General features: G+C 37.2%; 2 protein-coding genes across 3 annotated transcripts; one reads left to right on the forward strand and one right to left on the reverse strand.

Annotated features, from left to right (window-relative positions):
- Positions 1-2,531: 2,531 nt before the first annotated feature.
- On the reverse strand, positions 2,532-8,898 carry LOC121426719 (60S ribosomal protein L37a-like). The gene is made up of 4 exons (XM_041623095.1): positions 8,855-8,898; positions 5,633-5,761; positions 4,679-4,761; positions 2,532-2,873 (listed from the first exon to the last, which is right to left on the reverse strand). Exons 1-4 carry the CDS (start codon positions 8,891-8,893, stop codon positions 2,810-2,812), a joined length of 315 nt encoding a protein of 104 aa, XP_041479029.1. The 5' UTR covers positions 8,894-8,898; the 3' UTR covers positions 2,532-2,809.
- Positions 8,899-14,708: 5,810 nt separating this feature from the next.
- On the forward strand, positions 14,709-22,570 carry LOC121426229 (zinc finger protein 622-like). 2 transcript variants are annotated; one of them, XM_041622451.1, is made up of 6 exons: positions 14,709-14,953; positions 17,711-18,426; positions 18,974-19,136; positions 20,163-20,308; positions 20,629-20,769; positions 21,369-22,570. In XM_041622451.1, the coding sequence occupies exons 2-6, from the start codon at positions 17,733-17,735 to the stop codon at positions 21,494-21,496; spliced, it is 1,272 nt and encodes a 423-aa protein (XP_041478385.1). In that variant the 5' UTR covers positions 14,709-14,953; positions 17,711-17,732; the 3' UTR covers positions 21,497-22,570. The 2 variants fall into 2 exon arrangements, with proteins under 2 accessions (XP_041478385.1, XP_041478384.1); XM_041622450.1 differs by having other exon boundaries at positions 14,711-14,953; positions 17,701-18,426.
- The last annotated feature ends 2,708 nt before the right edge of the window (positions 22,571-25,278 follow it).

Raw genomic sequence — 25,278 nt, forward strand, 5'->3', positions numbered from 1 at the left:
CCCCTGTAGTTACGCCACTGACTATAATCCTACATGTAATCATAATTATTATCATTATTATTGATATTGTCATTATCCTTATTAGTCATGATTACATCATATTACCAATAAACAATATTAATTTTCATCACTTCTCTTTGTTACATAATTATGTGATGATAATTGCAACTGATGGCACTGCTAAGTACACTTACTGCTTCTGCTGCTGCTGACTGGTAGTATTTAGTGTCATTAGATGTACAGAACAATTGAAACATTTGTAATTACTTTTATAAAACAAATGAAAGTACAAAATACAAAATGCCTTGAAAAAGCCTTGAAAATGCCTTGAAAATGCCTTGAAATTTCAAGGCTCAAAATCCTCAAGGCCAAGGCCAAGGCCCTCTCAAGGCCAAGGCTTGAATGTTCAAGGCCAAGGCTTTGAAAAAATAGGCCTTAAGGCGCCTTAAGGCCAAGGCCGAGCATCAAGGCACTACAACACTGCAGTTAATGTAGCCATAATATGTATTGGAGTACATGGAAGAGTAGTCCTTGCCTTACATCACTATGACACCCATATGCGGCCAATTTGAAGTCTCCATGGGTATAGTGATTACCAATATTTACATCTTTTAAAAATTCATTACTTTCTTGTTTGTCCAATATTGTTCAAACTTTCACCTATTAACTTGTCTGATATTTCTCTTCCTTATAAAAACAAGTTTTTATTTGGGTTGGATTCCCCTTTAAAAGTAAGGACATGGGACTAGTGTAAATATTTAATCACCTAAAGTTACCAAAATGAGAAAACTTGTCATGAACTCAAATTACTTCCCTCAATGAATTTGAAATTGTTTCTTAAGGTAAATATTTGTTTCAATAATCAGGAATTCATTGCTTTGGTGTAATATATATTTATCACAGTAAGGTATGTCTGCATGAATCCATTTGCCTTGAAGTAATAATCCGAAATAATGGAGTAAAATACCTTGCAAAATAGCTTTACGATTAACCTAGTTAAAAATAAAAATAATGCTCATGTTATTTATTTTTTTACTATATTTTGTAATGAATTTTACTTCAATTGTAGGATTAATCATGAACTCCAGCATTTGTTCATTGCAGCAGTACTACTTGGCAACTCTGTTGCAGCCGTACCAGTACTTTACTTTGACATAAATGAAATTCACATCAAGAAGATATACATCAGGAAGATATACTTTGGTTAATCAATCACAAACTTACAGGGGAGGCATCATGGCCTCTAGTCATTTTAGGGTTAAAGTATCAATTGATACCAGATCTAATCATATCAAGAAATAGTGTTGTATTTATGACAAGTTTTCTAATTAAATTGGCAATTTCTTTAGGTGTTGGGTTATTGTACTATTAAAAATGTTTACTAAAGCTACATGAAAATCCATAAAATGTGTAATCTTCCCCCCTGGCTCTGGCTACCGCGACAGTTTTCAGTCAAGTATAAAGGTCATTCTCAGAACAAAATTATATTTCATTGTCCAACTATCTTTTGGCCTGTAGCAGCCTTGCAATTTTGCAGTTTCTGTGACATTTTGTTAAGAAAATAACGTGGATGGGTGGCTTTCGGACTGTGCCTGATGGCAATTGGTGCTTTAGCTAGAATATGCAGTCATTAATAGTTTTCCTTTTATTATTAACAACCATAACAGTCGTTATCTGCTCTTCTTTTGGAGCAGCCAACCAGAAAACCCCAAGCGCACATTCAGTGTGCACTAGGGCCTGCGTACATTGTCTATCTGGCGAACATTTCATTAATTTGCGTCTTTTGCGACTTGTTAAATGTTATAACCAACAAATTTATTCAACAGTTGCTTCTCAGCCTTTCAATAACAAGGAAATTTGCAAGATGAAAAAATGTTGATGAAAATCATGAAATGTTCCCCAGGGAAGTGTTTCATAGAAAAACTTATCGTTTTATCAGACTAAGGGGGTGTTGCAAGAAAATATTTGCGATCAATTGCAAATATTCTGTTGCAATTTTACAACCGATAGATCAACGTTAGCTGTAGCAAATTAAATTTAGGGACCAAAATTTGACTTGCAATTGATCGCAAGTTTTCTTGCAACACCCCATAAGTATGTTGTTCTTGAGAGTTACCACAGTAATATTACCTCTCAACCAATCACGTTCAAGGAAAGTTGTCGGATCCAACAACTTTTTGGATGAAATATATTGATGAAATGCTTCCCAGGGACCCATTGCATAAAAGTTACTCTCATATAACTTTGCCATCCAGTGGTAACTTCCATGGAATCCTTGATTCTGATTGGCTGTTGATCATCGTTACCATGGTAGTTACGATTTAATGACAAAGTTACCATAATAGTGACTTTTATACAACAGGCCCAGGTTTTCATTCTTGAGGCTGGACTCAAGGATAGTAATTCACGACTTCTATGAATTGCATAATTTTTTTTTTCTGAGAACTACCTTTGTAAAGGGGCCTTGAACACATACAAACTACATCATACACACTAGATTTTATGAGTGATTTGCTGGGTTTATTGTGTTGGTAGGCTCACATGTTAAAATGGTGTGCCAAAAAGTCTTTGAAATTTTGCACAGACGGGTTTATCAAGATCAAGTGATGGATAACACCAGTCCCCTTTGCTCCATGTCCACAGAACAGTATGCTGAGATGGAATCCAGATGTAGAGGCAATAAAGGAGAGCTCTCAGATCATGAAACGCTTGAGGAATCTGTCTTTCCTGCAGGATATTGGGAATCAGATGTAGTGTTTCCAGAGTGGCTATACACGTGTAAGAGTTTGTGGTTGAAAGATGATCCAATCTAAATGTCCTGCATTTCACGGAGACGGCGGACGACACTCCTGACCGTGGCAGCGGCTGTGGTACTGCAAGGTGAAGAAAATAAATAATCTTACATAAGAATCTTCTTTTCATTGCCTTGAAATAGGCAGAGCACTTGATGCGAGTTTTAACTTTAATAGACAAATTTCCTTGCTCTTTGCATATATTTGTAGGAATGTTTCAAACCACTGTGCTGCTACTCTAAGATTATTGAATTATATATCTTTTGTTATTAAATTTCATCAAAATGAAATCTAAAATGACTGATACATTTTGTATGATTTTCATGACACTTATAGGGGAAGTTCACCCTGAAGAAAAGTTTGTTGTAAAAATAGTAGAAAAATTGTAACAAGTGGAATGCCTCTGGCCGTCTCACCTGCATCACGCAGTTCAACATAGCAGCAGTGCTGACTTTGAAAACTACTATAACTCGCACAAGATGTTCAGTGATACTTGGTTACTCTTATTTCCACGTTTTATGAACTAGACCAATACACTTACAGAGATAGGATGGTAATTCAACAAATACCCCAATGTGGCCAAAGTTCATTGACCTCACATGACCTTGGACCTTGATCATGTGACCTAAATCTTGCACAGGATATTCAGTGATACTTGATTACTCTTATGTCCAAGTTTCAAAAGTCAGATCAATAAACTTGCAAAGTTATGATGGTAATTCAACAGATACCCCCATTATGGCCAAAGTTCATTGACCTTTGACCTTGGTCATGTGACCTAAAATGCGCACAGGATGTTCAGTGATACTAGATTACTCTTAAGTCCAAGTTTTATGAACTAGACCAACATACTTTCAAAGTTATGATGGTAATTCAACAAATACCCCCATCCAGCCAAAGTTCATTGACCCTTAATGACCTTTTACCTTGATCATGTGACCTGAAACTTGCACAGGATGTTCAGTGATACTTGATTACTATTATGTCCAAGTTTCATGAATCAGATCCAAAAACTTTTAAAGTTTTGATTGTAATTCAACAGATACACCCAAATTGGCCAAAGTTCATTGAACCTAAATGACCTTTGACCTTGGTCATGTGACATGAAATTCTAATAGGATGTTCAGTAATACTTGATTAACCTTATGGCCAAGTTTCATGAACTAGATCCATATAATTTCTAAGTTATGATGTCATTTCAAAAACTTAACCTCAGGTTAAGATTTGATGTTGACGCCGCCACCGCCGCCCGCCGTCGGAAAAGCGGCGCCTCTAGTCTCACTCTGCTATGCAGGTGGGACAAAAAGTATTGATGAAGGTTTGGAGAAAATCCATTGTTATTAGAATTTTAAGTTTTGGATATGTGACGTTATTAACAAGCAGCTGCCCCATATGTTAGGTAATTTAAAATGCATGAATTTCATTTTTCTAATTTGTTCTTGATGACTTATTTTGGTTTTCTTTTGTGGAATCGCCCATAATCAGGTGAGAAATGATTTGTCTATTGATATACAGAAAGTACAGTAAAAACAATTTTTTCAATGAATGACATTTCATTGAATTTTTTACCATTCACTATGTAGGAATGCTTCTTGCACATGACGTCACAAACAAAATAATTCTAATGACTTTTTAATTCTTTGATAGATTTTTCTCAAGCCATCAGCAATATTTTTCACTATTTTTTCTGCTGTTTTTACGATAAACATGTATGTCAGGGTGATCTTCCCCTTATAAAGTTATTAGGCCATAACAGTAGATGTGATCAATTGGTCCTAAGTGTAAGTCCATGCAGAATGTAGTATTGCTTTCATGACCACGATCTACAAGGGGTTTGGTTGAATGAATCCACTCTGACCTGGTAGGTTTGATAAAAATCCACTCACCTGTATACCCAAGCACCTCCAGCTACAGTCTTTCTGCAGATCTTGCAATGCCAGATACCAACAACCTTCCTCTTCATTGTATCCTGTATAAACCAAAACACGACAATAACAGTAACTTATTTAAGATAGTACCCTATTCCGCAGGCTGTTGAAACAAATATGAAAATAGATACATGTCTTTTATTAAATCTCTAAGAACCAACCAGGGGAATCACATAACCCTTATGCTGCCAAGAATTTATCAGTAAGCTTAGAATTCAAGATTTCACCGACTCAGGTTTATGTGAATAAGCCAGATCTAGTTGACAAGGTGACAATTGACCTGAATTATTTTATTATTCATTAGAACATATCAATACAGGAAAAAAAGATCAGCAAAAAGTTGTTATCATCAATGACCTGATGAAAACAGAATAACGATTACAATAAATAACATCCATATCATCCATGTAATAACATCAAATTCTGAGTCATTATCTTAGCAATGCTTAGTAACATAAATAAACAAACATATTTACATTAATGAAACATGAAAATGAATAAACTGTTAAGGATATCACAATGGAAAAAAATGTAGATTAATTGTATAAATTATTCACTGATAAAACCACTGAAAGTAATTAATCAAATAGGGGTGCTATAGGAAATAGAACTTTCTCATAGAATCATTGGAGCTACATGAACTCAGGTTTAATATGGTATGCCGTTTGCTCGTAACTTGATAGCTTTGCCTTTAAATCCTGCTTGATCATGCATAACCCGACAGAAAAACTAAATTTTACTAGGAAGCCAGACAAGGAATTAAAACCAAACTACCAAAACATGGCTCAAGGCCTGTTTTGTTTAAGTTATATCATTTGATTTTGGAAGAGCTTGGAAGCTGGTATGCAGACTAGATATTCAAACTCAAAATATGGGAACTCAGGACATGAAAAGCACAAAAAGAAATTTTACCTTTCCACAGAAGACACAGGTGCATTTGCTGTGCTGGGAGATCTCGATCTTCTTCACCATCTTACGCAGGGAAGCACCATAACGGGTCCCATACTTTCCAGTGATACCAACTTTCCTTGTACGCTTGGCCTGAAAGAGATGGGCAAAATCAGAATACTTTAAATTACAAATGCGTTTAATTCCAATTTTAAATTTCAACTTTAATCTATTTCTTAAAATCTTGAAATACAGCTTAATAAATCATTGTATGTGTTACAGCGTCACATTGTAACGGTAGCCAGTTCGTAGCCAAAATATCAATCCTCTCCCCTTTCAGCACCGTATTGTGTATTAAAGACAATGTTCCTTTAAATGGTAGGACCAAATTTCGAAGTTGAAATCTGAACTTTCCTGTGATGAGCTCTGTCTTACAAAGAGTTGTGTTAGATCTGATCAACCACATGGATATCAACTGAAGTAAGCAACCAAATCATGCAAAGATTCGCATGCGGCACGCTGGCAATTTGTTCACCACAGGTTCGCATGATTTGGTTGCTAACTTCAGTTCATATTATCAACATTACGTTGCACAGTGAATCCAAGCGATCAGCTAAGTTATGTCTACAGATAACATGTAGATCGAAGCCGAAATACAGCCATTCCCCCATTCCCGATATTTTGAACAGTGGTGGATATATTGACATCGTTACAGACGCGTGCGTCTCATAACATTGGCGAAGAACAATAGGAAACAAGATGGCGGCGTAAACATCGGGCAAGTCTCTTCGATCTTATGATATTTTTCTCATTTTTTTGATGAATACTTGTTTACAAATAAAATCGATGGCGCAGAAATGTCGGAAATGAAGTTTCATGATTTTGGGCTAGATCTTTTAGAAGGAATGTAGAAATCTTGCACACAGCCAATAATTGGAGACTGTCTCCCATGGCATGAGACTAAGAGAGATTATCTCCAATATCAGAGACTTTTGTAAAAAATTTGGGTATCTAATTTCAGAGACAGTCTCCACTCCAGTTTGGGAGACCAATTTCCTTTGTTTACATTTGCTTCAAAAGCTAAGGATTACGGTAGGGTGTCTGGAGAAAAAAATTATTTTTCTTATTTCAAGAAAATATCACATTTTCTTTGTGAATTTGAAGAGAAATGACCTTCAGACTTACAGAAATGTAACATTTTTGAAAAAATCCAATTATTGGTTGCAAAAAAGAAGAATGAAATTAGGTAAATTTTCAGCATTTTTCTGCCATTGACTGTGTAGTTAAGAAATGGACACACACAAATCCAAATTTTTAGCTTCCGAGAGCTGTTATAAATTTAGTATTAATGCCAAAAACTTGTCCATAAAGAGTCAAATAGGAGTTTTTATGCTCTTTCTGATGGTATGATTTTTATAAAGATTTGGAAACCAGATCACAATGAAAAATTGCGACAAAGTGAAAAAATTGTGCAAAACAGAAATGTCATTTTCCCATAGAAAACGCATGGGGAATTCGGAAATGGCAATCTCAACACACACAAAAATAAGGGTTTGCAATTTATCTCTAAATCCTTATTTAGAATGATCATATACACTTGTCCTTACTGTCAAAAGAAGCCCCTGAATTTTCTCTTTCCATACATGCCAAACACAAGTTAATAATCAATTCAGATCACATTTTTCTAGTAGCCTGAACATCTCGAAAAATATGTGCCATATTTTCCCCTAAATCAGCCTGTGTTATGCTGACACTTTTCAGTGCGGCTTCAGACACCCTAATCAGTAGAGGCGCACGGCCAATATTGGAGACTGTCTCCAATGTGGGAGATTATCTCCAATATCAGAGACTTTTGTGAAGAATTTGGGTATCCAATTTCAGAGACAGTCTCCAGTTTTGGAGACCAATTTCCTTTGTTTACATTTGCGGCAAAAGGATTACCTTGGCGGCAAATAAAAATGTGATAAGCAGATCCCTCATGAAAAATTACCCCTTTTCACCGTCTACTTTAAAAATTCACCGTCTACTTTTGTTTTGATAAGGATTTTTGTTGTCAATCACACACAAAACAAATGGGCTTCTGACCCCAGTGAGACAAAATTTTGGGTGGAAAAAATCATGCTTTTGTTGGTGTTGTTTCTTTTGTCCTTTTGCAAAGCAAGTCTCCAATGTGGGAGATTGTCTCCCCTATTGGAGAGAGTCTCCCATATTGGCCGTGCGCCTCTACTGCTAATTACGGTACCTTGGCGGCAAATAAAGATGTGATAAGCAGATTCCTCATGAAAAATTACCCCTTTTTACGGTCTACTTTAAAAATTAACCGTCTAGGCCAACTATTATTTTATCACATAAGGTTTTTTTTGTTGTCATCCACACACAAAACAAATGGGCTTCTGACCTCAGGCCCAGTGAGACAAAATTTTAGGTGGAAAAAATTGTGCTTTTGTTGGTGATGTTTTTTTTTTGTTCTTTTGCATAGCCATAGCAAGTCTCTAATTAATGGGAGATTATCTCCCACTGTGTCCCAGTCTCACACACATTGGAGAGTCTCCCGTATTGGCCGAGCGCCTCTGCTCTGCTCTGGGGCGAAAGTTTCAATTCAGAATTTCAGGTTTTGGCGGCCTACACGCACATGAATGGATAGAGGATACCTGGCTTCATTGAGAGTAACCTTACGTCAGTAAATGATTTTTACTCTCTACAAGCAGCCTGGCTACGTTACCGCTGCGCATGCAGCGAGCTCACCGCACCGCACCAGCACTGCAGCAGTTTCGCTCGCCGATCGACCCGAGGTCGATACGAAATTTTATTTTTACATCATACATGGCTTGTAACTGTGTAAGTTGTATTGTAAATTCATAACCTTTGAAAGTTTGACTATATAGCAACAGTACAGGGGATCTTCATAGAATATGGTATGCCTGGGCTATTTCAGATCTACCAGCTTAATTAATTAAATTTGTCAAAACGTTGAATATGAGAGATGGGCTTATTGATTACAAATACAATCAATCATCAGCAGCTCGGTTAAGTCAACGAACACAGAAAACTGGTGGTATTGCTAGCGAACTTAAATCGAGCAGAGATAATTTACACCAAAATAACAGATTTAATAGTTGAATGAAGATATGAAAATGGAATGAAAAATGTGATAGCCTAATTTAGAACATGAAATTATTGTTGATTCGTATATTTGGGGCAAAAATTGAAAGATTTTCAGGGATTTTCGTAGAGTTACACACTGACCATTTTTAACAAATTACTGAGTCCAGCAGAAGAGACCATGTACAGATCACCTCGTCCATTGTATGGATATTTTCATAATTGCATTCTTATTTTTATATTAATAATAATATGCATAATTAATCAAAAAAATATTTTGAAATATAATATATATTATTTGTGTAATTTTTTAATATTAATAGGAATTAAGTTTAGATTTCATATAATCGGATCTTTCAAAAATTGGCAATGGTAAAACTCTTACAAACAACTCGGCCTTGGTAAATTTCACCCCCTTTATAATGTCGTACCGAAACACAAACACAAGAGTTTATCGATTGTTTATCATTATTAATCATTGTATATATATTCATTTAATGTTTATTCATCTATTTTATCTCTATCTATCTATACATATATCTAGACCAGCAGTCCCAGTAGTGTCGCTGATGGTTACATTTCTGAACTAGTAAAATACGACTAGAAAATAGGAAAATATGACTACAACAACGTTGCACCCAGCTGATCCTTTTATAACTAGTCAGCGAAGCGCGAAGCATTTGGGTGTTTCATAATGAAATAAAAGGGAGCCGTCTCTCTTATAGGCCTATATCAGCTCCAATTCAATTGACTATATTGTGATATTTTAAACATTGTTTTCAAAAGTGAATGTGAACGCACGAAAAAGGGATAAAATGGAGGAAATTAAAATAATAATCACCCCGCGCGAAGCGCAGAAGATAAAGCGTTTTAATTTTCATTTTTTGCAAAGAAAAGGGTCCTGAGAAAAGGGTTTTCTGTAAGTCATATTGAATGCTTCCCTTTGAAAGAAGTTGATTACAAACAATCATTTAGCGACTTTAACTCGCAAAACAGAGCAAGGGTACTGCCGGGAGGGATTATTCATCCCGCAGAGATTCCCGGGAGCAATTCGAAACTCTGAAATTTCAAAGGGCGGAAGTTTTATCAAATGCGGATATCTCTATATTCATCGGCTCTTTTTCCTCTCTCATTTTGATGAAAAAAAATAATACAAAAACCCCCCACACAATGCTACATTTCTCCTCTTTCCTCCCTTCGCGTTTCCTTTCCTCCTCTCTGTTTCCCCCTTTTTTTATTTATGGGGATGTTTGGGGGGGAGCCACCCGCCCCAATCGCCCCCTGGCTACGCGCCTGCGTGCATAACTTCGTTATTTGTATTGAAATGTTCAGCATTTTGCTCTCAGTTTACTCTATTTATTTAGCCTTCTCGGTCCTGAGCACCCCTTTAACTTGAAGAATTCTAGGCCTATATACAAAGTATGTATATAGGCCTATATTTTTTGTTAGGAATTATCCCCTTCTTCTTCAAAGATGCCAGATGACCCCAACGCCAACTGGTGAAAGAAGAGAGAGAACTATATTCATTGCAAGCAGCTAGACAGAGAAGCTTTAAACTCTAATGTATCAGGGGCAGATCCATGATTTTTTCTTAAACGGTGGGCCGGGGGCACATTTTCCCGATGAAAATTTTACAAGGGAAAAATAGAAAAGATTCTCACTTTCCATCCCCCCTCCCCCGGCGCGGATTCGACCGCCTCTGCAGTGTATGTTCTCAAAGCAAGCCTGAATAGTGAAGGATACGAGAGCATTCTCCTCAGCTTGAATTTAATATTATTATCCTGGAGTATGAAGTTAATGTTCCACCGTACTTCATATATTATAGCCGTGCGCAGAAATTGTATGCGGGGGGCACTGATCTGTCCACAGATCAGTGGCGGGGGGGGGGGGGGCATGCGTAAACTTTTTTTTATGAAAGCGAGGGAGTACGTGAAGCGACCGCGCTTTTCATTGAAGCCATGCATTTATCAATTTTGTAGAGTGAAACTGAGGATATCGTGTATAATATATATTGGTGAATTTTGTGTAGATTTTCAGTGTAAAAAAAATGCAATACGGCCTTTCAAAATTTCTGGAGAGCATGCAAGTACTGCCCCCCCCCGTGCCTTCGTTGTGCATACTTCAATGACTGTGTGATTACTCTAGGCTGGCAGGCACTTCAGCAATTATAGGAAGAAACCAATTAGAAGAAAAAAGAACACTAAAACAAAAAAAAATCAGCATACTCCCGGTTCCGCCAAAGGACAAGTCCAAATACAAGCATTCAGCACTGAAAATCGGATGTAAAGTAAGGAAATTGTGACATTTTGAAATTTCGCACAATTTCACAGCACATATATCCTGGTATGCAGGGGCGTATACCGTGGCCGGTCACGGCATTGGGGGGGATGCGCCAAAGACCGCGCGAAGCGCGCTCAGTTTAAGACCTAATAGAGACATGAGGACAGTGCCATTGAGGCGAGCCGGAACACTTTCAGTTTTGGGGGGGGGGGGCAAAATCCCGAAGGGGGCACAATATTTTTGACAGCGTGAGATACCGAAGCAATCGAGCGGGAGAGGCTGTGGGACACCCCCCCCCCACGGTAAGGACTTTGTGTAAAAATGGAGTATAAAAGTTGCGTTTCTAAGAGCATTCAAAAATAAATTTCTTGAGAATTAAACAGTATTGGAGTTCCTTTTGCTCCTTCTGTTTCCCCCTCTTCTGACCCAGACTGGTGTTTCTTCATGATCAGGGTCGCAGTGCCAGCAAATTACGAGCCTTACTGCACATGAAATTGTTTCAAACCAATGTAATATAGGCCTTTGACCGTACGCGGCCGGGGGCCGCCGACCGAGAGGGCAAAATTCACCAAAATTGTGCACGAAATCCTTCAATTTTATTCTAGAAAATGCAAAAGCTCCCCATCACAAGCCCCCTCGCTCTTAAGTTTCTTCGAAAATTTAGGTCTTGCAGCCCCACCCACTCCCGGATTTTTTTTTTTTGCAAACGTCCATGAATAACAAAAGCTGGGATGAACCAGAGCTAGCTGCCATCTCGATCTGATTAGTAACAGGTAATGGGAAGAAGTTTTGGAATCTAAAATACATTAGTGCTATATCATATGAGCTGAAATAGTATCAGACAAAACGCTTTCCAATCATGCCAATGTAAAGGAATAGAGGAAAATACGGGGCTGTGAAAATATCTTAAGATTTTTTTTTATAGTTGAGCAGTACTGTAACGCTTATTTTTTCTTTTATATTTTTTATTTACATTTTTATTCATATCTCGGATAATATGAGTCCGGTTAAGAAGACACTTTCACAGATGATTTTATTTTTTTCATGTCTAAACATTATCTCTAAGTTGCTTTCGAGTGGGATTCATCATTTTCACAACATGAATTATAATCCTCTACACATGATTATTCTGTGTATAATTTTCTGAAAACATGTCTATATTGAGTTGAAATGACCTTGGTATTTTCTTTAGGGCACTGTCTTGTTATCACTGTATCAACTCAATTTATATTGAGTTGAAAATGAAATAATTGAAACAAGTTTCTCGAGATGTTATGGTTTCTGGGCTTGACAGCTATGACATAGATCTCGGGGGGGGGGGGGGCTCTTCCATTCACGAGTGGATACCTTAATTGCGCGACCATGGGGTCTCGAAAAGCACCCTAAACACGTAACAAAACGATACTCTTAGTAAATATTCCCTGAAATGAACCCCTAAACAAGTACAGGAATGTTTTATTGTTACGGGTCCTTCGGTCGTCTGCTTTACCTTATTTGGTTTAGTACGACCCCCACCTTCTAAACCTTGCGCAAATCGGACTCTAAACACGAAGTGTTGGGGCAAAAAGGACATCCTTTATAGAACATTTTAATTTTGTTTTATCATCCCCACAAATTCGACCCAAAACACGTAATTTTCCTAGCGAAATAGATACCCTTTTTTCATTATTTTTGTGTTTTTGACACGTTTTTTGACACGTTACGTACGTAACGTGCCATATCGTGAAAAAGACATCCTTTTTCGTGTTTTTTTTTGTGGTCGCGCATGGTATCCACTCGTCAATGTAAATGCCCCCCCCCCCGGGCATAGATTCCATTATGTTGCTCGAATAACTAGTGTTCACGCGCGTTAGTGATATCGGGTCCGGTCTGAGCGTTTCTGGGCGACCGCGCGTTTGTTAGACGACACAGCCAGCATCATAGAGTTATAAACCTAATCATTGGTGGACCACTATCAATTTTCTATTCGCTTTTAGTCTGAAATGTATTCATTAAAAGTTTGAACGTTATCTCACTGTAATAAGATGGAAAAGGAGCTTATCAAAGGTATGTTTCACAGAGGAACACTGTTCGTCAAAAAGACGCGAGGCTTACTATGATAATGTATTTGCCCCGTCAGGGGCAAAATTTTTTCATTTTTGACAATGGAAATGACAACTATCAGGCAGAAAAGTGCCTTCGTTTACTTTTGTCCTTAAATAATTTATCATTTTTCTACTTTCAGGGGGGCACATTTGGGGGGCAAAATCTCGTTTTGCCCCCCAAAAAATTTATTTGGGGGCAAGTGCCCCCCTGCCCCCCCGCTTCCGGCGCCCTTGGTGCCATTAAAAACGGATATGACATGCGAGCGCAAAGCGCGAGCTGAAAATTTTTGACATTCAGGCCTATGGACATTATAAGCAAATTTTTGTAATCATGATATGTACCTGTGTCGCTAAAAAAAACAATAGGAGCGCGAAGCGTGAGCTGAAATTTTGATTCACCCCAAACAGGGACATCTATAATTGTACTATATTTTAGGGATCTATTAAAGGAAACCAAAACCCAAGAAGAGAAGCAATCTTATTGCAAAGAGTAAAATGAGAGGAACAATTTAAAAAAAATTCATCAAAATCGGTTATGAAATAAGCAAGTTATGGACGATTAAAAAGTCTTGTACTTACTTTGTGGATCCTCAAATTGGCAAACGTGCTTCAAAATAGCTGATTTTGTGCGTGAACAACTCTCCATTTGTTTTGTACACATATTTTCAGATTTTCCCCTTTATTTTACATATTTCACATTATCTCCTCCTGACCTTGACATATATGGTGTGGATTATATTTTCCAATGACATATGTTGTTCTCAGAAGGAGGCAAGATGCAATTTGAAAGATAATGAGGAAAATCTGAAAATTTGTGTACAAAACAAATGGAGAGTTGTCCACAAAATCAGCCATTGCACGTCGGGTTGCACGTTTGCCAATTTGAGGATGCCCATAGAAAGTACAACAAGAGTTTTCAAACTCACATAACTTGCTGGCGATTTTAATGAAACTTTTTTTTTAATCGTTCCTCTCATTTTACTCTTTCCAGTACTTCTCTTCTTGGGTTTTGGTTTCCTGTAATTAAGAGTATACATATCTACCATAGCCATATATTACGAGTGCCAATTAAGCGCTTGCTGATTTTGTATCAAATCTACACAAAGGAAGCACCGTACATACGCATGTCACTATATAATCAAATATCACGAGCGCGAAGCGCTAGCTGAAAATTTTGGAAATTCAGACTTGAAGATGGGCATTTTAAGGTCGTGTTTGTAGGAATTCACAAAGACCACATGTATTTCACCGTGAATCAAGTGCGAGCGCGAAGCGCGAGCTGAAAATTTTTTAATATTCAGATGAGAAAATGGGACATTTTAAGAACCGATTTTAAGAAGTCACTGATGCATATAGTTTATTCAGTTGTGAAAAAATATCATTATCTTATTTTGTATCCTAATTGGATGAAATTTTCAGCGCTATGCTTGTTGAATTTTTCTCTATTGCTTCACTAAATCAATTTTTCTTGGGCGAACTTGACTTTTTAAAGTGAAAGACAGATAAACTTCGGCTACTTGACCCTCAGCCAAACAATAAAAAAATCGTCAGGTCGACCCCCAAAAAATCTAACCGACATCACCTATGACGATATTTACTTTGTGGAGTTGTCATAAACCTCTTACGATGTGTTGCGCAATCAATAATTACTCTACAACACATATTTTATTTTACTACCGCGTGCGATTCTTTCACATTCATTATATAGTAGGACTTTCACGAATCTGTGATAGACCTATTCGAATTGCATACGAGCTAAATTACTTGACATTTCACGACCAATCAACCTTTAACAAGGACAGGTATTGGACTGAGACTGACCGGGTGTGTGCTTTAGCAGTTTAGGTTTACCAATTAGTTCGTGAAAGTTTTGAGCGAGGTGAGTTTAAGAAAGTTTAAAAAATGCGTCCAGTATCTGAGATCTTCTTTTAAAGTTAAATTTGGAGTTGCCGTTGCTCCAGCAGTGGCAGTGCAGACTTTTTGCAGTGAGTGTTGGTGAAAGACGTCAAGATTCGAGTGGAGAGCTCCGCTGCGCTCTCCGCCTTGCCTTTGCCATTTGGCGACGATGATGCTCAGCGGCTAGCGCTAGCTTTGGCTTGGGGCGCGGCGCTAATGCAGTTTTGTACCTGCCGACTTCGAGCAAATTTCCCCACCAGCATGACCAGAATTTGATCACAAATGCCAAAGCCAAAGGCGTGACCATTTCATTGACCAGGCATAGTGTCTGGCAAGTGAATGTCCCACAAAATGTAGTCTAATTTAAATTTTTAAACAAGGACAATGTTTTTTTAGAGGAATTGCAAGAAAAAAATAATCAGAAAAAACTCAAATGTTAATAATAATATGCCACCGTCTTGGCTTATAATATCAGTAGAGGCGCACAGCCAATATGGGAGACTCTCCAATAGGGGAGACAATCTCCCACATTGGAGACTTGCTTTGCAAAAGGACAAAAGAAACAACACCAACAAAAGCATGATTTTTTCCACCCAAAATTTTGTCTCACTGAGGTCAGAAGCCCATTTGTTTTGTGTGTGATTGACAACAAAAATCCTTATCAAAACAAAAGTAGACGGTGAATTTTTAAAGTAGACGGTGAAAAGGGGTAATTTTTCATGAGGAATCTGCTTATCTCATTTTTATTTGCCGCCAAGGTAATCCTTTTGCTGCAAATGTAAACAAAGGAAATTGGTCTCCAAAACTGGAGACTGTCTCTGAAATTGGATACCCAAATTCTTCTCAAAAGTCTCTGATATTGGAGATAATCTCCCACATTGGAGACAGTCTCCAATATTGGCCGTGCGCCTCTATTGAATATAATTCATATTAATGAAAACAAAAAAAACCCACAATCATGGAGAGGATCGCCACCAGACAATCAAAACCACTGCCACTGGCGGATCCAGGGGAAGGGGGGGGGGCAGAGCCAGCCTAGGCTTAGACCAAAAGCTTCGGTCTCTGTTTTGTTGGTTGCTCAGCTGAACTTCGTTGGCTTCACTCACCAAATACAGAGACCGAAGTTCTAGCGCGATCTGTACAGGGGACTCAATGGCCATATGTTTATGTACTTAAGATCGGATAAAACGGGGAAGTGAATTTGCTCGACAGCCGAGGTAAGTCACTGTTTTTGTTCCTTTTAACTTCATTTTCTCCGTTTTTTGGCAATTGATGCCAAGAGGGAATATAAATTTGCACTCTGGTCACTACAATTTTCGAAATTTTTATTCATTAAAGACAAAAATTGAAAAGCCCCGACGGGGGGATTTTGCATTGCAAGTCCCCTAATGGTGGCTGCACGATAGCGAGCCGTCTGTGTACGAGGAGAAATTTAAAAAAAAAATGTTAAAAAAATCCTCGAAGGCTGCCAGCTGTCTAAGCCAGCCTGTGCCCCCCCCGGCCTTGGGGAACCAAAATTGAAATATATAATAAATGTAAAAACGCTGTTGAAACAGAAGTGTGCCAGGTTTTTTTTTTGCTTGTCAATTTTTTTCCTCGGAAAAATGTGCCCCCCTCCCTAGTGATTACAGATCAGCCTGTTGACATTGCACAACTCGCTCCCAATTTTGAAAGTCTATAAAATGGCTGTGTCAGGCACTCATTCAATGACCAAGGTTAGCATATAACCACTTGTTCACTGCTACCACCCTGCCTGTGGGGAATCTACAGGTAGGACTATGGTATGCCAATGTTGTCCAGAGCACACACTTTAAAAATTCATTAAAATATCACTTTTGTGACCAAAATTACTAATTTCCATACAGTTGCAATTTATTTTTCATTAGTAACTTCGGAATAATTTTTGTATTCACCAGAGCGCTCAAAAACTTGAATTTTGGGCATATGTTTGTGTACGCCCTCTATTGGTGGAAAGTAATATGGCAAGAAAATTCTCATTTTTTATCTCTATTTTTAATCAAGAAAAAAATAATTTAAAGTATCAAATTTAAATAAGAGCCAAGTTGTATGAAAAATAGGTGTAATGGAAACTGTCAGTGTAAAAACATCAAGCATTTGCCCCAAACAAAAAGAGAAAATTAGCCAAACATTGCCACCCTTATTTTGCCACACATGGAAATATAACTGAGAACAAGGTTATATAATAACCTTGTTCATTGAATGAGTGAATATAACCTTGTTCTCAGTTACATCTCCATGTGTGGCAAAATAAGGGTGGCAATGTTTGGCTAATATCCTCTTTTTGTTTGGGGCAAATGCTTGATGTTTTTACACTGACAGTTTCCATTACACCTATTATTCATACAACTTGGCTCTTATTTAAATTTGATACTTTAAATCATTTTTTTCTTAATTAAAAATAGAGATCAAAAAAAGCGTACACAAAAATATGCTCAAAATTCAAGTTTTTGAGCGCTCTGGTAAATAAAAAAAATTATTCCCAAGTTACTAATGAAAAATAAATTGCAACTGTATGGAAATTAGTAATTTTGGTCACAAAAGTGATATTTTAATGACTTAAAGTGTGTGCTCTGGACAACATTGGCATACCATAGTCCTACCTGTAGATTCCCCACAGGCAGGGTGGTAGCAGTGAACAAGCGGCTGTGTCAGGGAGAACCTGCAAGCTGGCTATATGTCTTTAATATTTCTTTTAAATCTTCACTACAGATATCTAAAGTATAGCTGAGCTGGAAAGAACAATGTCATCCGGGGCATTCACCTGTATCTCGTGCCGAGTGGCATTCGCCAGTACGGATCTACAGAGGGCCCACTACAAGTCGGACTGGCATCGCTACAACCTCAAACGCAAAGTAGCCGAGCTTCCTCCCGTCACTGCAGCTGATTTCAAGCAGCGCCTTCTTGCACAACAATCCAAGACCGCCGAGGCACAACGAGACACCTCTACTAGATGCGGGGTATGCGGGAAGCACTTTGGCACGGAGAACGCCTATACAAACCACCTACAATCCAAGAAACATAAAGATGCAGAGGCCAAGATGAAAGCAGCTTCCGATCAGAGCCAGGTCTCCGTCAAGAATGCCAAGAACAAGCGCGACCAGGCCAAGGTTGACGCCTATGAAGGAGAGAAGATGAAGAGGGAAGGGGCGGAGAAGAAAAAGAAGATGGACAACAATGCTGCACCACCAACACCATCATCTAGGTTGAGGAAGGAGAACAAAGATGAAGTTGCTGATGAAGTGATGGACGATGATGATGAGGAGGAGGAATGGGAGGACGTAGAAGGTGAAGAGATACCTCCTACGGATTGTCTCTTCTGCAGTCAATCAACTTCATCAATCGAAGACAACCTGCATCATATGACTGTATCTCATAGCTTCTACCTGCCCAACGTGGAGTTTATAGCAGACATGGAGGGTCTTTTATCATATCTGGGTAAGGAAGCATCCTTATGTAAACACAACAGCCTATATTTTTTATCTCTGGTTTAACTTCAGCCACGTCTTAATCCATGTCTGAAATTGTGAGATACCATAACCAACTGTCGCAACCTTGTTTATATTGCACTTTTTTTCTTCTTGATGGAATGAAATATTTCAATGAAAAGTTTCAATTTACTTAAGAAAATTAAAATTCAATTTCCATAAGAAAATTAATGAAAAAGAAGAAATAGTTCCCTTGTTCCCTTGAATAAAATCATGGAGTAGCCTTTTTTTAATGAGTCAATGTCACAATTCAATTGATTATGTCAATTTGATAACTGTATCAACCTAATAAATTGGTTCAAATGAATTGAGAAGTCAATGATCAATTCAGAGCAGTAGTAAGAATAGTAATATGCCACATTTTATAGAGTGCTTAATAAACTATCTTTTAAGAGCTGCATATATATGTATATTGTTTATATTGTAAACTTGATGTCTGTGTCTTTCTTCCTTTTTATGAATTGTAATGATTTTTATTCTTCAAATTGTTGTTTAAGGTGTGAAGGTTGGCTGCGATTTCATGTGTCTTTGGTGCAATGAAAAAGGAAAGTCATTCTACTCACTGGATTCCGTACAGAGACATATGAGAGACAAAGGGCACAGTAAGATCTTGTATGAAGGAGATGCTATTTATGAATATTCAGACTTCTATGACTTCAGGTGAGATCAAAACAAACATTTAGTCAAAATTAATCTGTTCTTGCTCCTCAAATTTACAGTTATTCTTTATTCAAATACTTAAAAAAATGAATAGAACATGACTCAAGAAACAAAATGAATGATAGTAAAAAAACAAACATAAGCAAACAGTTGCCAATTTGCATTTTAAACAAGATCAAAATTAATCTGCTCTTGCTCGTTAAACTGGCAGCAAAAATAAGTTTCTATTAATGCTCATATAAAATGAACATAATATCATTTGAATGAATTATATAATAACAAAATGAAGCAAATTGTTGCTGTTTTTCATTTTAAATAGTAATTTGCATTACAATCATTGCATTGCCAATTTAGAGTGTTTAATGGTTAGTGCTGACATTTAGCAGCATCTATTCATAAATGGCACCATATAGTGCACAGAGTGTGGTATATCAATTAATTAATGAGTCACTTAATGAGAGTTACTCTGGGCAAGCATATTTTATTTTAATTGAAAGAGGGAATTTTTCAATTTCTTCATACAAATTTGAATGATCCATTGTTTAATTTGAGTTGATTTTTGTGGAAAAACTGCAAAAAGAAAATGATATCATCATCTTCATCTTCACCAACATCATCATAATCATCATCACCTTCATTATTATCATTATCGTAATCATCAATCACCATCATCGTCATCATCATCCTCTTTATCATCATCAATTTCAATTTTTTTTTTTTTTTGTAATACAAAGTTGAATGATCCAGTGCATAATTTGAGTTGATTTTGTGGAAAAACTGCAAAAAGAAATTAATGTCATCATCACCATCACCACAAGCATCATCTTCACAAACATCATCATCGTCTTCATCAAAATCATCATCACCACCATCATTAGTTTCATCATCATTATTAGCACCGTCATCATCATTGCCATCATTTTCATCGTTGTAATCATAATTTTATTGTAAGGCAGTTGTTTTTCATTTTTTAGATCGGATCTGCTGAAATGGTTGTTAACATTTGTAATCCATTTTTACTATCAGGAAAAGCTATCCAGACTATGATGAGAGGAATGGAGGAGCAGTAGGAGGAGAGATGAGGAGTGAAGATGATGAAGATGAAGAAGAAGAAATGGATTTAGGCAGCTATGAGATGAAAGAAGAAGGATTTGAGCTAACTCTCCCCTCGGGTAAGTACAGATATTAAAGGCATAGATTAGCAATAAACACAGTGAATTCGAAGAAAAAAAATATTTACTGAACTTTGGTTCATGTTACTTTATTTGGTTCATAAAAAAACGAAATCAAATTCATGCAGATACATGTACTCAAAATATACATGTACTCCAAAGATATCCGTGACTGAAAAGTGTTTTACGTAATCTCCTGGGGAGATTAAGATGTTTTTTTTTGTCACTTTATTTTTTAAAGTGAAATCAATTTAAGCCTATGCATAGTGAAATATGAAATATAAGAATCATTGATAAGTATGCTGGGTTTTTTTTTCCAGGAATGAAGATCGGTCACCGAGAGCTTAGCAAGTACTACAAGCAGAACCTTCCCCTTGAAAGAAGAGTAATGAAGAAAAATCCTGCCCTCATTGGTCGACTGATGTCACAGTACAAGGCACTTGGTTGGCATGGAAACAAAGGTACATACCACCGCTAATTCTTTTTCTTAGTCCAAAGTATTTTTTAGTTCATCAAGCTGAATGAACACATTGTCAGTGACTTAGTTTGTCATGCTTTTTGTTGCAATTATGCTTGTTGGCCAGCCATGCTTTGACTTTTCAATATCAATAGTGCTTAAGTACATCTAAACCTTTTGTAAAGGGTTTTCAATGGTTATTGTACTCTCTTTATAATTTTCAGCTTGCACTTTGAACTTGCTTTATTTATTAAGTGACATATGTAACCTCTTTATTCATTTCCTATGTCAAACAGTGCTTAAAAACAATATTCAAATTGTCGTCATGCTTTCCAATCTTGAAAATAATGAAAATAAGGATGATGTTATGATAAATCCCTCTGGCTTCAACATCATATCTTGGAAATTCAGATCATTGACATCATTCTATTTATTGTGTGATGATTATTATCCAGTTATTATTATTTATAACGTACATACCTACCACCCACTGATTTTTAAAAAAAATGTTTATAGTTTGGACTGATTCTTCAACAAATACAGTAAGAAAAAAAGGATAATTGAAATATAAATCATTTTGTTTTGTTTTTTTTTTACTTTCAGGAGAAGCATCAGAGAAGATGATCCGTGATCTTCGTTACGTGCAGAAGTTCCGCAGCAGGCAGAATCTTTCACTCCAAGTCAAGGCCAACAAATTCCAGAAACATTTCAGATGTCAGAACCCAATATAAACCTCCTTTTTCAATTATACTCAGAGCTTGCTCATCTACCCATGTTATGATATGTGTGCATGCACAAAGTGATATTACGAAATGTGGGAGCTATAGGCCCGAAATTCACAAAGGGGTTTTGAAAACCATTGGATGAACCCATGGTTTATGTAGATTTCATGTTATAAATTACGCTTATTAACTGCATATTTTAAACAAATGTCTATATGCTGATGTGCGCTTTTTGTCACAGTGGGCAAAATGACGCCTGTTACCATGGCTTAGTATGCTATTTTATTCATGAGTCAACTCTTTTGAAGAGTGGACTCATTAATTTAAAACACTGTGGTAATTTACACATGATGGGTTCAACCGATGATTTTCTAAACCAACTTTGTGAGGGCCGTAAAGTTTACCAATATTGACTGCTCATGAGAATGACAGAGGAAATTATCATTCCCGAGGTGCTTTTCATTCTGGTCCTTAATAATATTAGGCATTTGTATAGCACCATCTTTCTAGAGACAATCTATTCCGAGGCGCATTGTTATTGATTTTATTAATTTAGCTTGAGCTGCCTTTCAGCGCTCGTGCATTCAAGAAATTAATCCTGCCGGGTACCCGTTCACCTCACCTGGGTTCAGTGCAGCACAGTGTGGATAAGTTTCTTGCTGAAGGAAAACAAACTATGGCTAGGAATCGAACCCACAACCCTCTGTTTAAAAGGCAAGAGTCAGAACCACTAGACCACGACGTGCCCACTTCTATCACCCAGACACCTCGGCCAAGGGATAATAGAAGGGCCGGTATGAAAAGCACTTAGGTAGTGATGCTACCCACTTTTATTTGGATACAGAGAAATAAATTGTTTTATATGATTCTATGATATTTGCTCTGGCGACAATTGCTCTACTATTAATTCCACACACTAGTCAAACGACCAACTTCAACCTCGGATTTAATATGCTACCCTAAACCCAACATAAAACACTATTGCAACCCTAATCCTGCATCCAGGACAAAATAAGCTCAGAGCAATTGTCGCAGGAGCAAGTGTCATGTCACCTTTTTGTATACCATATCGTTGATAATAAATTAAAAAAATCTGTCTTACACTAACTCTAGACCCAGGAATTACCGGTTTCTACTTTAGGACCCAACTAGTGTTGAACTCTATTCGAAATCTTGCTAGATCACTTTGCAATTTAAATGCACTACGGTGCTGCTGGTCAACCATTTATCAGGGTTCCCACAGAAATTTGAAAACAGAATTCCACAACTTAATTGCTGCTTTCCATGGCTTCCCTAGACGTCCCGGGAGTAATGTAGAATTTGGGATGTCACAAAACTAGGGAAAATGGAAATCACGAACACCAGTTTTAAGAGTATGAGAGTTGCAAGACAAGACAAACTGGAAAGCTGCCATAGCCAAGATTCCCTGACTTTCCATGACCACAAGTTTTTCCAGGATTTTCCATAACTGTAGGAACCCTGTTTATGCATCCACTGGCTGTAAGATTGTGCCTGTGACCTGGCAGCTGCCAGATTTCTATACGTAGCAACACATACTCATTATGGCCCCACCCTCTTCCACAGGGATGACACAAGAAATTGATAGCAAGTCAAAACCTTACACTTAAACGGAATAGAATCTTAGTACGTGGTATATCATGGGTATAATTGATAGAGAAGAGGGCTTCAGTTGCATTTAAAAACATTTTCCCGGTGTTATTGATGATCATGAATACTCAATGTCATTCCATATTAAGTAAGAGACTGAAAAATCATACTGAAAATAGCCTATAATGAAATTAGTAGTTTTAATGGAAATGAAAAAAAATAATAAGTTTGTCCGTCTAATTATATGCACAAAGTGAATGGCAATATACAATTGATTCAATTTTAATTTCATTTTCAGAGTACAGCCCAAAGGAAATATTTTACTAAAATATTTCTTGATATCTACGATGTGTATAAGATTGAATTATATGATAATAATAAATGCAACTAATCAAATCAAATTTGTATTCATAAATATTTTATTTCAGGAGCTTGGTGCGTGCATAATCTGTGTATAAAATAATTTGTACAAAATTTACATATCAGATCACACATACATGTACAATTAAATAATTTCTTTTAACAAAGCTAGACACGCGACCTAAATAACAAATCACGATTTGAACTACCTGACAAACACAAAACATAATACTGGAAAAAATGACACTAACATTGCAAAAAGGCACTTAAACCCCAATTAGGCAGGGCTTGGACCCTTTCAAGCTATGCTATATCAGGAGGAGGTGGGGGAAGCAGGCAAGGATCCAGTCGGGTTGGATACAGAAGTTTTGGGGGGCTGGTATTATTAAAATACAATATGCCCCCGAAATGGTACTGTGTCTAATCTGGCTGGGTCCGCATCTGGGGGGAAGAGTTCATCTCCCTTTGAAATCTTCACAATATCAACCAAGTGAAAATGGCCATGCACTTCACCTATGACACCATACACAAATTTCTGTATGTGTTATACATATGTAAATTAATTGCAGAACCACAACTCTTGCATCACAAAAATTATCTCTAAAAAGATGGACAAGGTGTAACCCCAAAATAAGTTTTGCGACATCACAGCAATTTCTTGGCACATCGCAGAGATACTGCATGAAATATCTAAGGGAGGTGTACGTCTCCTCCCCCCCCTCCTGCATATCAGGGTAAATGTTGTCATCTTCTGACCTCAATATATAAATTTACAGCACACTTGAATCAGCTGCTTTAGCAAGCCTATGGCCTGTCCTGAGATCATTACAACCAAATACTGAACAGCTGACAGATTATGGAGAAAAAAAAAAAACTGGCTAAAAGAGAAAATTTTTCAGAAGGAAACATAAGACATGACAAGGAAATGAAGTAGAATAAGATAGCACAGAGAGAAAGAGAGAGGCAGAGTGGTAGATAGAGAGGAAAGGTGGTAGAAAGAGCAACCTCATATTGCATGTCATATGCCTGACCTCTGAATCTGTCAGTATCGGCCACACAGAAACACACAAACATACAAGGGCGGCAGAACGCGTTATCGTTTGGGGGGGGCAAAGCCAAAAAAGGGCACTTATATGTCAAAATGGGCATTTTGATCCAAACGGATATTTTCACCAATAAATTATCATCTGCGTTAAGTGTTTTGTAGTAATTAAGTAGAGCATAACCTTTCTGACGAGATTTCTGGTTGATGAAATATACATTTGAGCTTCATTTATCTGTGAGTGAGCGGTTTGGAAAAATCTGAAGTTGTGAAACTCACTTTTTGGTCAATTACACACAAATTACTGTTATAAAGGGCATCTTGGAAGATGTTGCGAGTGCGAATCGCAAGCTCAAAATTTTGGACATTTCATTTACTAACAAGACCTGAAAAATTAAACATTCCGAGAAGTTTTTTGTTATGAAAAAGATGTGTATCTAACTAAATTGATGCGAGCGCGAAGTGCGAGCTGAAATTTTTTATATACTGACCAAAAAGGAAGCTGGTAAGGACTGCATTTAGAGACTGATGAATAGGTTTCATATCTTACCAATCAAATACTGCGAGCATGAGCTGAAAATTTTGATATTCCAACCTGAAAATTGGACATTCTCAGCACTAATTGTAACCAAGTATGAAATGAGTACCTTACTAAACAATTGATGCAAGCTCGAAGCGTAATCATAAAATTTGCGATTTTCCAACCTGAAAACTGGAAATTCTAAGCACTTTTGTAACAAAGAACAGAATGAGTACATTATCGATGTAAGCACAAAGCACA

This window comes from Lytechinus variegatus, chromosome 13, assembly GCF_018143015.1.
Source record: "Lytechinus variegatus isolate NC3 chromosome 13, Lvar_3.0, whole genome shotgun sequence".
Classification (NCBI taxonomy): domain Eukaryota; kingdom Metazoa; phylum Echinodermata; class Echinoidea; order Temnopleuroida; family Toxopneustidae; genus Lytechinus; species Lytechinus variegatus.